This window comes from Neovison vison, chromosome 3, assembly GCF_020171115.1.
Source record: "Neovison vison isolate M4711 chromosome 3, ASM_NN_V1, whole genome shotgun sequence".
Taxonomy (NCBI): domain Eukaryota; kingdom Metazoa; phylum Chordata; class Mammalia; order Carnivora; family Mustelidae; genus Neogale; species Neogale vison.
This window is the reverse complement of record NC_058093.1, coordinates 42,955,659-42,969,411: the sequence shown is the minus strand read 5'-3', so window position 1 is coordinate 42,969,411 and position 13,753 is coordinate 42,955,659. Positions and strand designations below refer to the sequence as shown.

Here is a 13,753-nt window from a genome sequence, read left to right as displayed (position 1 = left end):
CAGAAGAAACTTCCCTACATCGGAAGACAGGTGCTGACAGTGACGCTGGAGCTTTGTTTCATACCAACTCCCTTTCACAGGACCCCCAGGAGCCTGGCTGGACCCCTCTGAGATGGGGGCGGGGGCTCCTCTCCGGGCTCCAGTGGCCTCTCAGAAATCCTCTACCCAGGCTGTGGCCCACTCCCTTCTCACAAGAAGAGGGCTTTCTACTGAAAATATCAGCTGCCACTGAATCCTTTTTTTTTTAAAGTAATCTCTATCCCCAACATGGGGCTCAAACTCACAACCCCAAGATCAAGAGTCGTGTGTTCCACCAAATGAGCCAGCCAGGCACCCCTGCCAGTGAATTCTGAAAGCACCCTCTGAGGATATGATAAACCATGGTTAGAGAAATACACAAAGCTAATCAACAAAATGAGCAAAAATCAGAGAAAAACATTAAAATCCCACAATAGCCTGATTCTTGCTATTTTGTTCCTGTTTTACCTGCATCCAGGTGAAGCCTCCATCACTTCTACTCGGGGCAAGTGACTACAGCCAGGCATGTACTGGCCCACTCAGTACTTAAACCACTTGTAAGGCTGGAGCCTAGTGAATGGGGGCCCTGGAGGCTCAGCCCTACAGCATCACACATGGTTCCAACAGCAGAATCCAGAGCAGGCCAATTTGCCACCGAAGACCCTGCTCTTTCCACATGAAAATGAAAAATAATATTAATCCTGTTTACTTTCTCTGTAAAGCCACAGTTCCTAGGTAAGCTTTTACCAGTCTAGGCATCGGCTCTGATATATCTGGGGGAATTTTTTTGTGGGGTAAGCTCTGACTTGTGACAGAAAAGTGATTCAGTTATACGTCAAAATTCTACATGATAAGATTTAAATAAAGACGAAGTCCAAATGATAACAGCAGAATTAAATGAGCCCAGGATCTTGTTAAGAATGAATCCTGGGATGGGCCTGATGCCCCTGCAAAGGGCCCAGGACCCAGGGGGCCAAAGGCTTCTCCTTTCCCCTTTCACCACCTCCAGGTATGTTTTCCCTTTCTCTTCCGAGAAGTGCAGTGAAGCTTCCCCACACACACGAGCACAAGCACCCGGAGAGCTCTCATGGTCCTCCAGGACTGGAGCAAGGCTGTGTGAGCCCCTGTGCAGAGGAAAAGCAAGCCATATCCCGCACTCCTGTGGTCACGGCCGGGCTACCCCAGCACCTAGCAGGTGGTGAGCACTCCAGAACCAGCCCTCACCCATCCCAATGGCTGCTCCCACCAACTGCCACACACAAAAAGCCGGTGAACCGGCAGGTTTTCCACAAACCTAAGAGGACACTAGTACCCACAAAAAAGCCTTACAATCCTGTTCATGAAGCTGTTCTCTTAGGTGAGGTGCATGAACTGTTCTGGAACAATGAAAACAAAGATCAGGCTTCCATGTGCCTGAGAAGGGTAATGGGAAAACAGATATGCCCCCAGCCCTGGATATTCAAACACACTCTGCCTAATTTTGTACAAAATCCTGTCCCTAATTTTGAAAGGCTTTTTGCTGATATCCCTCCACAGTAGAAATCTTTAACTAGGGTACGCTTCTGGGCTAAAGAAGGCTCCTGAACAAAGTACAACTAGAAGAAAGGACTGGTCAACACAGTCTCATGGCCAGAGGCCAAGACAGAGATCTCCAGGGGGTTCTTGTTCCATCCCCTGGTCTGTGCCCCTCCACCATGTCCACCCCGCCCAAGATGTCACGGCATCAGGGTCCTCCATGAAGACAGGATTCCTAAGAGCATGCTCCCCGGGGTCGTCTCAAGGATGACAGGAGCAAACCCACACCACAGCAGCAGGCGTTTGCTCGCTGTTGACTGGATTCAGGACGTAATATGTGCTTGGCTAGTAAATTATTACATAAGTAAAATAATAAACTGGAGATTGAGTAAACCAAGGCAAAGTTTTCCACATCTAAGCTTTTTGATCTCCAGGACGCCCAGCCTTGAGGGAACCTCCAAGGGAACCACACCATACCGCACACTGGTTTTCAGTAGGGTTAACCTGCACCAAGAAGGCCAGAAAGCAGCATGGCAGCCCCCACTGGATTTCTAGACTTTAAACCAGCAACTTCTCAATCATCCTGCTGCTCTAGGGAATAAACTGAAGACAGAGAATGGTAGAGGACTATGGACATTTCCAGATGTCACATCAACAGTCGGCAAATCAGTGCACATTCAGCTGTTCCTTCCATCTTAAAAACACAAAGTGAAAACCAGCCACACAGACCTAACTTCCCTCCAGGATTATGTCTGAAGGAGCAAGAGAATGTTTATTAGACAGAACGTGTTCATGGGGGCTCTAGTTACCTTTCTGGAACACACCTGACAGATTTCTAGAATCACCTATTGAACCAAAACCTTAACAAGGGAGCAAAGGTAAGAGGCTACTTTCCATTTTTTTGCTTGTAGTACTCACCTGCGCCTCTGGGGGGCCCCCTTCATCTCTAATCAGCAGCAGGTAGCTCTGTCCATCAACAACGATCTCTTTCTTGAACCTGCCACCTGCCACACACAAAACATCTCGTTACAGAGGAAAGACAGGGTGTGAGGAGGGTAAACAGACGTGGGCTTCGCTTGTGGAAAAATACACCCTAGGCTGTCGCCCGGGAGGCAACTCTCAGTATTTAGGACCAGCAACCACTGGATTTTAAAAGAAGTACTGAACTCAGATTTTAAGTATTTGTCATTAAGGACCTGTGTCCACAGCCTCCCAGGCAATGCCGGGGTCACCGTGGCTGAGAAGGGAAGCATTTGATCGTAGCCTTTATTTGTAAATTCGGGAATTCGCTCTCCCTGGGAACACACTGATGCAGAGTTCAGAAACAGCACAGGAATTAACATTCTCTTGTTGGGTTCGCAAAACTGAAACGAATTTTTCATGTTCAACAGGTGCCTAATCTACAACATTTTGAGAAATTCAAGGGCTGAGAACCTGTATTCTCCTCAAGAGAAACCCAGTTTTTGAAAGGAAAACACAGAACATCATGGGAATGGTGTTTCCGTACTCACGGGGCACGAGCACGGGGAGGACGCTCGACCAGCACACACGTGTTAGACAGAACTACGGATGGCCTCTCGCACAAGTCGAGACAGAGCGGGGCAGCTGGCTGGCGAGGGGGGGTTAGAGAGCACGCCGTGTTAGCGAGAAACCACCAGGGACCCTGCTGGGCTGCTGTGTGTGTGTGTGTGTGCACACGGGAAGGGGGGCTGGCCCTCCTCATCTCGGCCCTGCACACGCCTAGCTGGGGAGGGACATGCAACTGTCCTGTGCACCTCCTTATAGCACCCCAGACCACCCCACCAGGCTTCTCCTGGACGTGGGAAGGATGTCCACTTCTGGTTCCCTCAGCCACCTCCAAAGACAAAGCACTTTGGAGATCCTGGGCTTTGAGTCCTCACCAGGATTCTGAATTGTTTCTGGGAAAGAAATGCATCAGCACCTGCTCTCATTCTGTCCTCGGCACAGGTGCCTTCCAGAAACACCACCTGAGCCCCGGACGACCACTTCCCAGAGAACCACATGGGCAGAGCATCCCCACCGGCCCCGGAGGATGCAAGTGGGCCCTCTGTCTTCCAGGCCTTCCCGACAGCTCCAGACAGGCACCTGCTATGTGCACAGTGGCAGGCCAGCTGGGGGACCAACCTTCTGAAGCAGGCCCCCATCTGCACATACACAGATGAACGCCCCCACTCTCCTCTCCTTCCTAGGCCCACAAAACACACGTGCTCTATCTGCCGTTCAGTCTGCTCAGTAACAAAAACCAAAGACAACTCTCCAACGTTCCAACAGCACAGACTGATGCTCCTTCTGCTCCCCCCCACCCCCGCAAGGCCACCATCAAAGAGTGCAGGCAGAGCACAGAGACCGGCATTTTGCTCGCTGGATCTGGACAAGCTCAGCCCACTTTCTGCACTTGTAGGAAGACGGGCAGATGACCTATGGTCCCCGAATCACAGACTCTGTGTAAGGAGAAAAGTACAGCACCCTGTCCCTGCTGGGCTGCCAAGACTGTAAAATGAGCTAGGAAACCTTAGGCACCCAGCAGAGTCCCCATGTCCCAACGGGCACGCAGCCACAAGACTCCAAGGCCAGGCCAGCACTATGTGCAGATCCCAGGGCCACAACACGCCACCCCAGGGACTTCGCTGTCCTTATTCAACTCTCTCTACCCCAGCGTCCCCCTCTATAAAATGGGGCCCCTGCCCCACCCGAAGGGCAGCAACCACTCACAAGGATTACTAGTGCTATTCAAAATTTCTGCCAAGAGTTATCACTTGCTTTTATAAAAGATACACTTAATGTATAAGCCTCCTTATATTGCTATTGCAACAGCAATCAGGATCACTTCCACATTTTTAAAAACCTTTAAAAAAGAGAGATGCTTCGGGCTCCTGGGTGGCTCAGTGGGTTAAGCCTCTGCCTTCGGCTCAGGTCATGGTCCCAGGGTCCTGGGGTCGAGCCCCGCATCGGGCTCTCTGCTCAGCAGGGAGCCTGCTTCCTGCCTGCCTCTCTGCCTACTTGTGATCTCTCTCTCTCTCAAATAAATAAAATCTTCGAGAGAGAGAGAGAGAGATGCTGGAAACCTTCTATGTCTTGGTGAGAATAAATCGAATTCAACTTCTCATGAAAAACCAATGTCAGATGGGAAATCTATTCTTTACTTTGGGAAAAACCTTTCCCCTCACATCCTATTTGTAGAGATCTGACGGGTCACACTGAGGGGGACAAGGGACAAGCCACGGGAATCTGTGTACAAGCTCACGATTCCTCCCTCTGACTCCCAGTGGGTCGATCTTAATGCCTGAGTTAGGGTGACAGCACTACAGAGAAGCCGAGTGAGCACAGCACTTCAGATCACGTCCGTCTAGAGATCTGATGCAGAACTTGGAGCTCTCACGTCGCAGGAAATACTGGTGCTCTGAGTGATTTCAAGGCAGTTCACACGTCACATCCGCTGGGCCCTCTGGTGGCAAGGACTGGTCTGGGTAGCACCTCACAAATGTCCTTTCAGCAACACAGTCCTGTCGGTGCTCGGGAGAACGAAGGGAAGGGCTGAGGTCTGGGGCCCTCGGGAGGCTGTGGGAACCCTGTTGTTCCAGCAGGTATTTAAAAAAAACCCAGTAATCATTAAGTGCTCCTCAATCTGTTAAGTTGCTAATTATCACATCCTAAAAGAGCAACGTTAATTTCATGCAGTGGCCCACCATTACCTCTGTTATGGGCGGAACTGGGTCCCATCCCCCTCAAATTCATATGCTGAGGTCCTCACGCCCAATACATCAGAAAAGGATCTTATGTGCTAATAAATTCACTGCAGATGTGATTAGTTAAGATGAGCTCATACTAGCGTAGGATGGGCCCCTTATCCAGGGACTGGAGTCCCTGGACAAGGGAAATTTTGGTGAAGATGAATGCAGGAGCTTTATACGCCAAGAAACACCGAAGATGCCCCCAAACCACGAGAAGACTGAGACAGGCCTGGAACAGATCCAACTCCACAGGCTCAGGGGGAATCAACCCTACCCACACTGTGACCTCTGATTTCTGGCCTCCGGAATGGTGGGAGAATCAATATGCGTTGTTTGGAGCGCCCCCTGTTGGTAGCCCTCAGTTACAGCAGCCCAAGCAAACCAATACATTGGTACCCGGTCTTGGTCCTCAAGACCCTCCTAGAGTGAGCTCACATGCGCGCGCGCACACACACACGCATGCACTTTCTCTCTCTCCACCTAGCTTATCCCCAGAACATTTTGAAACCCCCTTTACTCTCTCCATCCTGACTGTCTGTATCTGTTAAATCATCCAGGCTTCTGCAGGAGTTTCCTGGCTGCCTCACACCCGCCCTCGGCCGCAGGCCCACCCCCACGGCAATCCACAGTCTGCAAGTTCTGCACCACGTGCAGGTCTGACCCAGAGCCCCTGCCCTTCTTCGTCTCCCTGGGACCCTGGGTCCCTGCCGGCTGGCCCAGCAGCTCCCTGATGCGCCAGCACTGGAGAGCACACAAACCTGCCCTGGGCACAATGGCCACACATGTGGCCTCCAAGCAGGAGGTGAGCAATGGAGCCTGTCCCTGGGGCCACCTGATCTCCCAAACCAGCAGCATTCCCCCCGTCCCCCTCCAGGGAGCAAGAGCCCAGTGGGCAGGCGTCCAGCACCCAGCCTTCCAGGAACGGGATGGCATAGGGCTCAGCACCTCCACCTCGCATATCCTACCCACAGACCGTGCTGGATGAATTTAACCACCATTCCTTCACTTTCTTCCTTTCCAGCATATTTGTGGAGACTTACTGGCAAGTTCTGCTTCCAGATGGTTCCATCACAGTATTCAACTCAAGGAAGGTTAGCAACGACCTCTTTTCTTACTCCTCTACAATATCCAGCTCTGTAACCTCAGCAAAGGATCCAGACCTAATTTACATCATCTCTAAAAGGAGGGGTGATCCTTTCTCCCACCGCTAAAGGCCCCTCCCAATTTTAAAATCACTTAACGTTTCCCCTCAAGGTATATAATTAGCATGTTTTTTCATTATCTTATAATTACTAATATTAGACACCTATAATTGGCTTATGTGATTTTTCTGGTACTATACACACAACAGGTAAAAAATTAAATACACCTATGGATTTGCCAAGAACCCCAAAGATTTAATAATTAAATAAAATTTGGCCAGATACTGAAGCATCCAGCGTGTGAGAAGAAAGAAAGAGATTAAGAAGACTTATATATAAATAAAGTCCCACGGACCACCAGCGGGCTCCACTGGAATGGGGCTGCTGGGTCCTGAAGAAACACAGTCTGGCACGTAAATAAAATACGACTTTAAAATTCATTTTCTGCAGTTTAGAAATGCAAAGGGGAGAGTCTCAGGAGGACAGCCTGTGAAGTGCCAAGCTGGCCTGGCTTCAGAGGGGGCCATGGCTCAGGACTTCAAAGCAAGCGTCCAGTCCATCCTGAGCATTAGGTATTTGCCTACCTTAGATTTAAGAGGACACCCCCAAACTCTGCATCCAACCGCACTTTTCATGTAGTGTTTTTTGATGCCTATTTTATTATCCAAATTCCAATGGTTTTCCTGCAGGTCTATTCTCCCCAACTTTGTGTTCCTAGCCCACAGTGCCCAGTCTTCCCCGTGGCCAACATGTAAATTTGTTACATGACTGGCGTTCAGCCTTCTCTGCCAGCTATTATTACGTAATATTAAATTACTACTGGGATGATTTTACTTTTAGAAAGTGTCCCCATACCTGACCTCGTCTTGGAAACCGTCAGCACTGGCTGGCCCAGCACACCTGTGTACAGGGGTGCGGTGGGCACAGCAGGCAGGGGTGTGCGGACCCCAGGGCCATGGGGCCCACATGCAGCTGCAAGCGCGCTGGCTCGACCCTAGCACCAGGGCCCAGAGCCCGGGATGACATCCCTGTGGGAATGGAAGATGGATGTCCCTCTCAGCTTATGTGAGTTCCTTCCAAAGACACGCTGCGGCCAGCAGAGGGGAAGAGCATCACACTCGGCGCTCAGCAGACAGACAGACAGACAGGCTGCTCTGCTGCCTAAACTCAGCCTCATGTGCAACTTCTAGCTCAGCCAAAGGCAAGTTTTCCGGCTTCCCAGGAAACTCCCCTGTTGACCTTTGTGTGCACTTGAGCTTGCATTCTGAAGGGAGTCGAAGTCTTCATTTCTCCCCCAAAATCAGGTAAAAGGCGGACCCGGCGGACCTGGGTGTGCCTAACGAGAACAGGGACGCTGACATGCAGGTGTTGTGAACGGCACACCCGGGAAGAAGGCAGTTCTGGTTTCTAAGGAGCTTCCAGCAAGACTGGAGAATGTCTCTGACCATCCAACCATAATCAGACACTCTAAAGGTGTCGAGGTTACTATCCTGAGTCTCGGTCTCACTCCTGGGAACCAGTTCTAAAGTCAGGATGCTGGGTTAAGTAGAATAAGTGCGTTCCTTGTCATGGCTCACAGTTGGTGGGATCGACCCACTGTGGACGGCGATCCCCACATGGAGGGCTAAGCTCTCATCTGTGTTGTCATTCTGCCCTTTTTTTTTTTTTAAAGATTTTATTTATTTATTTGTCAGAGAGAGGAGCGAGAGTGAGCACAGGCAGACAGAGTGGCAGGCAGAGGCAGAGGGAGAAGCAGGCTCCCCGCCAAGCAAGGAGCCCGATGTGGGACTCGATCCCAGGACGCTGGGATCATGACCCGAGCCGAAGGCAGCTGCCTAACCAACTGAGCCACCCAGGCGTCCCTGTCATTCTGCTTTAAGGAGAAAAAAGCAAATTAATTTTCCTTTGAAAAAAGCTTTCTTGGGAGTGAGCACTGCAACAGATGTTTGACATTTGTTTCTATCGTTTTGGTGAATAGGACTGAAAGCTACTAATATATCGATAACATTTCTCTGAGCAAGAGAAGACAAGGCCAATAACAGACCTAGAACCCTTGAGAGCTCACAAAGCGCTGTTCTCCCCACATGCTCTCTGCTGTTGCTCACGATACCCGATGAGGCAAACATCATCACTGACATCCCCGTCTCCTGGGGAGGAAGAGAAGGTCAGGCGCTGACCGAAACCCCCTCACCAGCACGCTGCAGGAAGGAGACACAAACCCAGATGTGCCCACGGATCCCTGCCCTCTTTCTCCTGAGGGGACTCTGCTGGGACAGGTGCACATGATGCCGCCCTGTCCACAGATGAGCCTCACAGCCTTCGGGCAAGTTCCTAGCACCCACGGGGCCAACTGAGAACCCAGCCTCTTCCTTGCTCTGCTCACAGCTCCAAAATCATCACTAAAAAGAAACCTGCTTATCATTTTGTTTCCTTTTTTTTAAACTGTGGACTTTCATCTTTACTTTTTCATGCTCTGGCAAAGGATGAAAATTATTTTTGAGTTTCAATTTACGTTTGTACAGCATATGATTTCCTTTTTCTGTAAGAGGGGAGGGGCACTGTCCTAGCAGCTGATGGAGCTGTGGCTGGGCCCGCTGCTTCCCGTGGGGGCAAGCTGGCCTCGGGACCGGGCAGCGATCACGAGCCGTGGCTCAGGCGGGGACATCCATCAGGGACTGGGCCTCCTACGCTCCCTGCGCGATGCTGGCCATGAGAACCCTTCTAACATTTGCCCAAAATGTTCTTCTCCACATAACCACTAGATAAAACGGAGTATCTGCAAATGTTATTGTTTCCTAAGTATTTAAGGCAAATGGAATGAGAGGGATACATTGAATAAAAACTATGAATTCATTTTTCCCTAGGAGAATATAAAAAAATTAATTGTGAATGTGCCAGAAACTTTTGAATTTTGCCCTTTTAAGTCTGACAAAAATACCAAAGTTGATAACTTATTAATAAAGAGGTTTTGGAGACGTTCTCTATTGTGACATTTAAAAGGAATTTTGGACCACATACTATTTTTTTCACTGGGAAAAAAGTCTCATCGGTAATGTATTAGTTTACAAAATTTAACAGAGTCAGACTTCATCTCCTTTGCCAATTTTTTTTTAAACTTACATTGTTTTAAAAAAAAAAAAAAACACCCAACCGGAACAGTAACAACTGTAAGACTGTACCAGCAAAGAGGATTAATGTGCAGCGACCTCGAAGTGCTCCCACGGGTGAAGCACTCAGGGTTACGACTCGGTGAGATGAGGGTTCAACATGCTATTTTCTCCAGCAGCCCGAGGACTCTAATGAGTTCACTTCACCCAGATCTAAGTAAAATAACAAAGATCGAGAGAGAAGTCAAAGTTCCAGGTTAAGATGGCAGAAATGAACTTCACTATCATTCAATTTCCTTTCCTTTATTCCTAATAAAACAAAGGAGGGAAAGTAAACAGCAGGAGGAAGAAAATTGATCATCCACTGAGAAAAGGAATTAAGCTTCACCGACTAAATCCTCAAACACGGTGGGCTTTGGATAAAAAGAAGACTCCAGGACTGGACGGGGGGCCCCTAATCACACCCCCTGGGGTTAACAACGGCCCCCAAAGGGTGGAAGGAAAGAGGGTAGAGGCAGCAGAGCCTTATCCTCGACCCTCTGGAGGCAAAGAAAATGCCAGAATGGGGAATGACAATCTGTATTCCAACCCCCACCCCATAAATGAAAGGAACCCCATAATTGGGCATTCTCAAATTCACAGGAGAAACAGAGCCCAGACTGTGACAAAAAGCAGATCCCTGTGGTTGGGGGCCGGTTCCCTCGGAGGGCAGAGGACAGGGATGGGTAGGGCATGATGATGCATTTGGACTGTCATTCTCCAGGAAAAGAACATCCAGCCTGGTCCTGTGGCCCAAGCACATCCTTGCAGGGAATCTGCGTGCATGGCTGGGGGCTGGAGAACAGCAGCGTGAGCGGAGCGGTCCAGCCCTCTGCTCCAGGACACTCAAGACCGGGGCTATTGTCTCCTGCAGGAAACCAGATGGCAGGGGGCTCTCCACAGCCTCTACCGGACTCAGGATGAGCGAGAGGAGCCTCCTTGGTGGCCCCAGCTAGTGCTGGTGGCCGACCCCGGAGGGACCCCAGAGCAGAGTCAAGACAGCAGCAGTCTCGTCAGAGAGAAGGTGTGGGCAGATGCCCACAGAGGAGGTATGCTGCAGAGAAATGGTAAGGACACCGTGAGCTGATGCAGCGGTAAGAGGCAAGAAGGGAGAGAGGAAGGGAGCACACGAAGAACACAGGAGCCAACAGAGAAGAAAACTAAACTCTAAAAGCAGAAGGAAATCCCTTACAAGCGCTTTCCTCTCTAATGCAATTTAAGAACAGGCTTTCCAAACAACAAGAATGCCAGTGATGAGAATCTCAGATAGGAGATGAAGTGCAAACCCCGAGAAAGGAGAACCACAGCGACCTTCTGGAACAAATGAGTAAAATTTGAAAAACAGGAACAGAGGAGACAATGCTCCAAGCTGAGAGTCTGACCCAGAGGGACGGCTTGAAACAAACAGCTGGTGAGATCAGAAAGACGGAGACAAACCTGAGGCAGGAGTTAGTGGACAGGACGACAGTTGAGGCTGACGGGGTGGGGGGTAAACAGGGTCGCTGACAACAAACCCCCCTGAAGAAAGACAAGCCTCTTGAGAGAGAAAATACAAAGGAATTTTCCAGAAATGCAGAGAGATCTGAATCTGCAGATCAAAAGACTACACGATGTTCCAGGAAACAGTGACACACACTCTCAACCACTTTAAAGGAGAGAAAACAGAGACCCTGGTGGAAACAGCTCCCGCCACCAACAGTGGGGTTTCTTATCAGGCAGCAGGGTTTCGAAGCTACTCAAAAGAACTTTCCTCCAGCGAGGCTTCAAGGCTTTTAAAAATGGTTGATTCGAGCATTTTAAATACAGATAACTGGTTGGGTGAGTGAACCATAGGTGACAATGAACCAAGTAAGTGATGCACTGAATGAGACCCAGAACACGTGGATTTGGCCACGTCAGGTAAACTCCTACGTAAATGCAGAAACCCACCTTCTGGAATATTAGCAGAGAGGCGGCTTTGAACTTGACTTTTGAAAACCCTTGTCCTGTGAGCGTCTGCACCTGAAATCCAGCCACAATCTATGCAGACAAGTACCTGGCTACAGGACATGCCCCATGTTCTCAAGGCCGACAAGCCAGGCACGTGTATGGGGGCAGCTTTCTGTGTGTCGGTCAGTGGGGCAATAGTAATTGGTTCACACGCTAACTTCGGGATGTCATGGTGCGTTGAGTGCTTACCACAACTCGGGGGGCCCCTGTCTGAACAATTCCATGAAAGGAGAGCAGCTCTTTCATTAACGCAACACAAAGTTATGAAAGTCCAGCCATTCCTTTTACTTCCACACTTGTGGACCTATTTCAATTAGCAATAATCGCGCCTCGGATAAACCTCATTGGCTACGATACTGCCACCTTGTGGACCTATTTCATGGAAGGGTACCTTGAAATAGCAAACAGGCTGATTATATATATATATATATATTTTTAAGTGTCATTCATGCAGTTCAGGTTTCCTGACATCCAGTCAACAAAACCCAAAACCAGCTGGACAGAAAGGCAGACATAACACTGGAACACTGGAACCCAAGAACCTCAGGCCCTGTTCCCAAAAGAGCTTTGGGGCTACCTCTCCGGAGCACTGAGCATGGCCCGTGGAGAGCACTGTGATGTCCCAGAGGCCTGCGGGAGGAAACGGCTGCTCCAACAGAAGCTGGAAAACGAAACAGCCGAGGAAGTGGCTTGTTGCTCAATAGTCAGGATTTCTTCACATCTTACTGAGGAATATGCAAACCAGCAGTTTAATACATAAATCCTACTGAGAGTTCTCGCCTCCAAATCATTTTTTTAATTAAATATTTTATTTGTTTGAGAGACAGAGAGAGAGAGAGAGAACATGCGTGCACAAGCAGGCAGAGTGGAAGGCAGAGGGGGAAGTGGCTTCCCACTGAGCAGGGAGCCCGATGCGGGACTCGATCCATCATGACCTGAGTCCAAGGAAGGCGCTTAACCTTCTGAGTTACCTAGGTGCCCCCAAATCATCTCTTTTTAAGACTAAAATAAACCCAGCAACTCTGGGCAAGTATGTAGACTGATTTATCCAAGCCAATCTCCAATTTTCAACATCCACTGATAGACCCAATATCATTCTCATTAAGTTTCATGAGTTTCCCCCACCCCCAAAAATTGCTTCAAATACTATTATCCCCCCCAAAATTATCTTTAATAGAGCAACTGCAAAGAATAACACATCCTCTGTGTTGTCATCAATGCCAGAAGGCAGGCTGGCAAGAAGGCCACAGAGCCCCAAGGTGTCCAGGGGTTCCCCCTGAAATAAGGGGAACGCCGTCCAGAAAGAGACCTCTGCATGCGAATGGCTTCCCACCCAGGCCTCTCAGTGTGGGTCCCACCTCTGGGATCAGGAGCCAAGGCTTCCTCATGCTTCCATACACTCAGAATTTTCCTGTTAACACTGTTCTGCGAAGCTAGAACTCAAAGCCTCAAAGCTCACTTACACTTTCCCGCAGAACTCAGTATTCTCCCTAATAACTTGGCAGCTGTACCAGGGCTCAAGACCCCCGCAGTCAGCAGCAGAGCCCAGCACTCAGACCGCATGACCGCCCAAGGCCCTTCCAGGTGCTGGAGCCCAGCTAATGATCTGTCAAGTTGTAACTCTGGGTGGTGGTGCTTCCAGGCAGCAGTGAAGGGGAAGAGACACAGCCCTACCGGCCAAGGGTAAGTTCTGCGCTCACACCCACCAACGTCAACCCTGGGTTCACACCTACCAACGTTAACCCCTGGCCCAAACCTCAGTGGTACCTGTGCTTCCTGGTGCATTCATTTCCTTATGTGAAAACTCAGGTAAATCACAGCACCTGACTCAAGTGACCAAGGTGAGCAGGCAGGAGCTGTCCCACATCAACTCCCCATCGGGTCCTTAAACATCACAGGTGCCTGGCAGACAGCTAGACACTGCTCCGTTACAAGGACGATTTTGCGATTTCCAAATGCAAACTCACACTTAGCGGGAGAGTTTCCACTTGCAAAGGCAGTGACATGGGAGCACATCCAGGAGGATGCAACCAGAAGGCAAAAAACACTTCCCCCATTCCTACATGAAAACCAAGAGTTTGCCTAACATTTGGTCCTAATTCCCCATGTTCTGGAAGATCCAGGAGACCAGGTCAAAACAACTCATGAGATAGCAAGGCTTCCACAGTGCTTCTTAAACCGCTCCAAGGAG

General features: G+C 49.6%; 1 protein-coding gene across 6 annotated transcripts in view; it reads right to left on the bottom strand.

Annotated features, from left to right (window-relative positions):
- AGAP1 (ArfGAP with GTPase domain, ankyrin repeat and PH domain 1) overlaps positions 1-13,753 on the bottom strand; it is a 515,463-nt gene that overhangs the window by 313,532 nt on the left and 188,178 nt on the right. For all 6 annotated transcript variants that reach the window (XM_044241902.1, XM_044241903.1, XM_044241904.1 and 3 more), the window contains one exon: positions 2,452-2,537. In XM_044241902.1, coding sequence (XP_044097837.1) covers positions 2,452-2,537 — 86 coding nt within the window. The remainder of the gene's footprint in view (positions 1-2,451; positions 2,538-13,753) is intronic.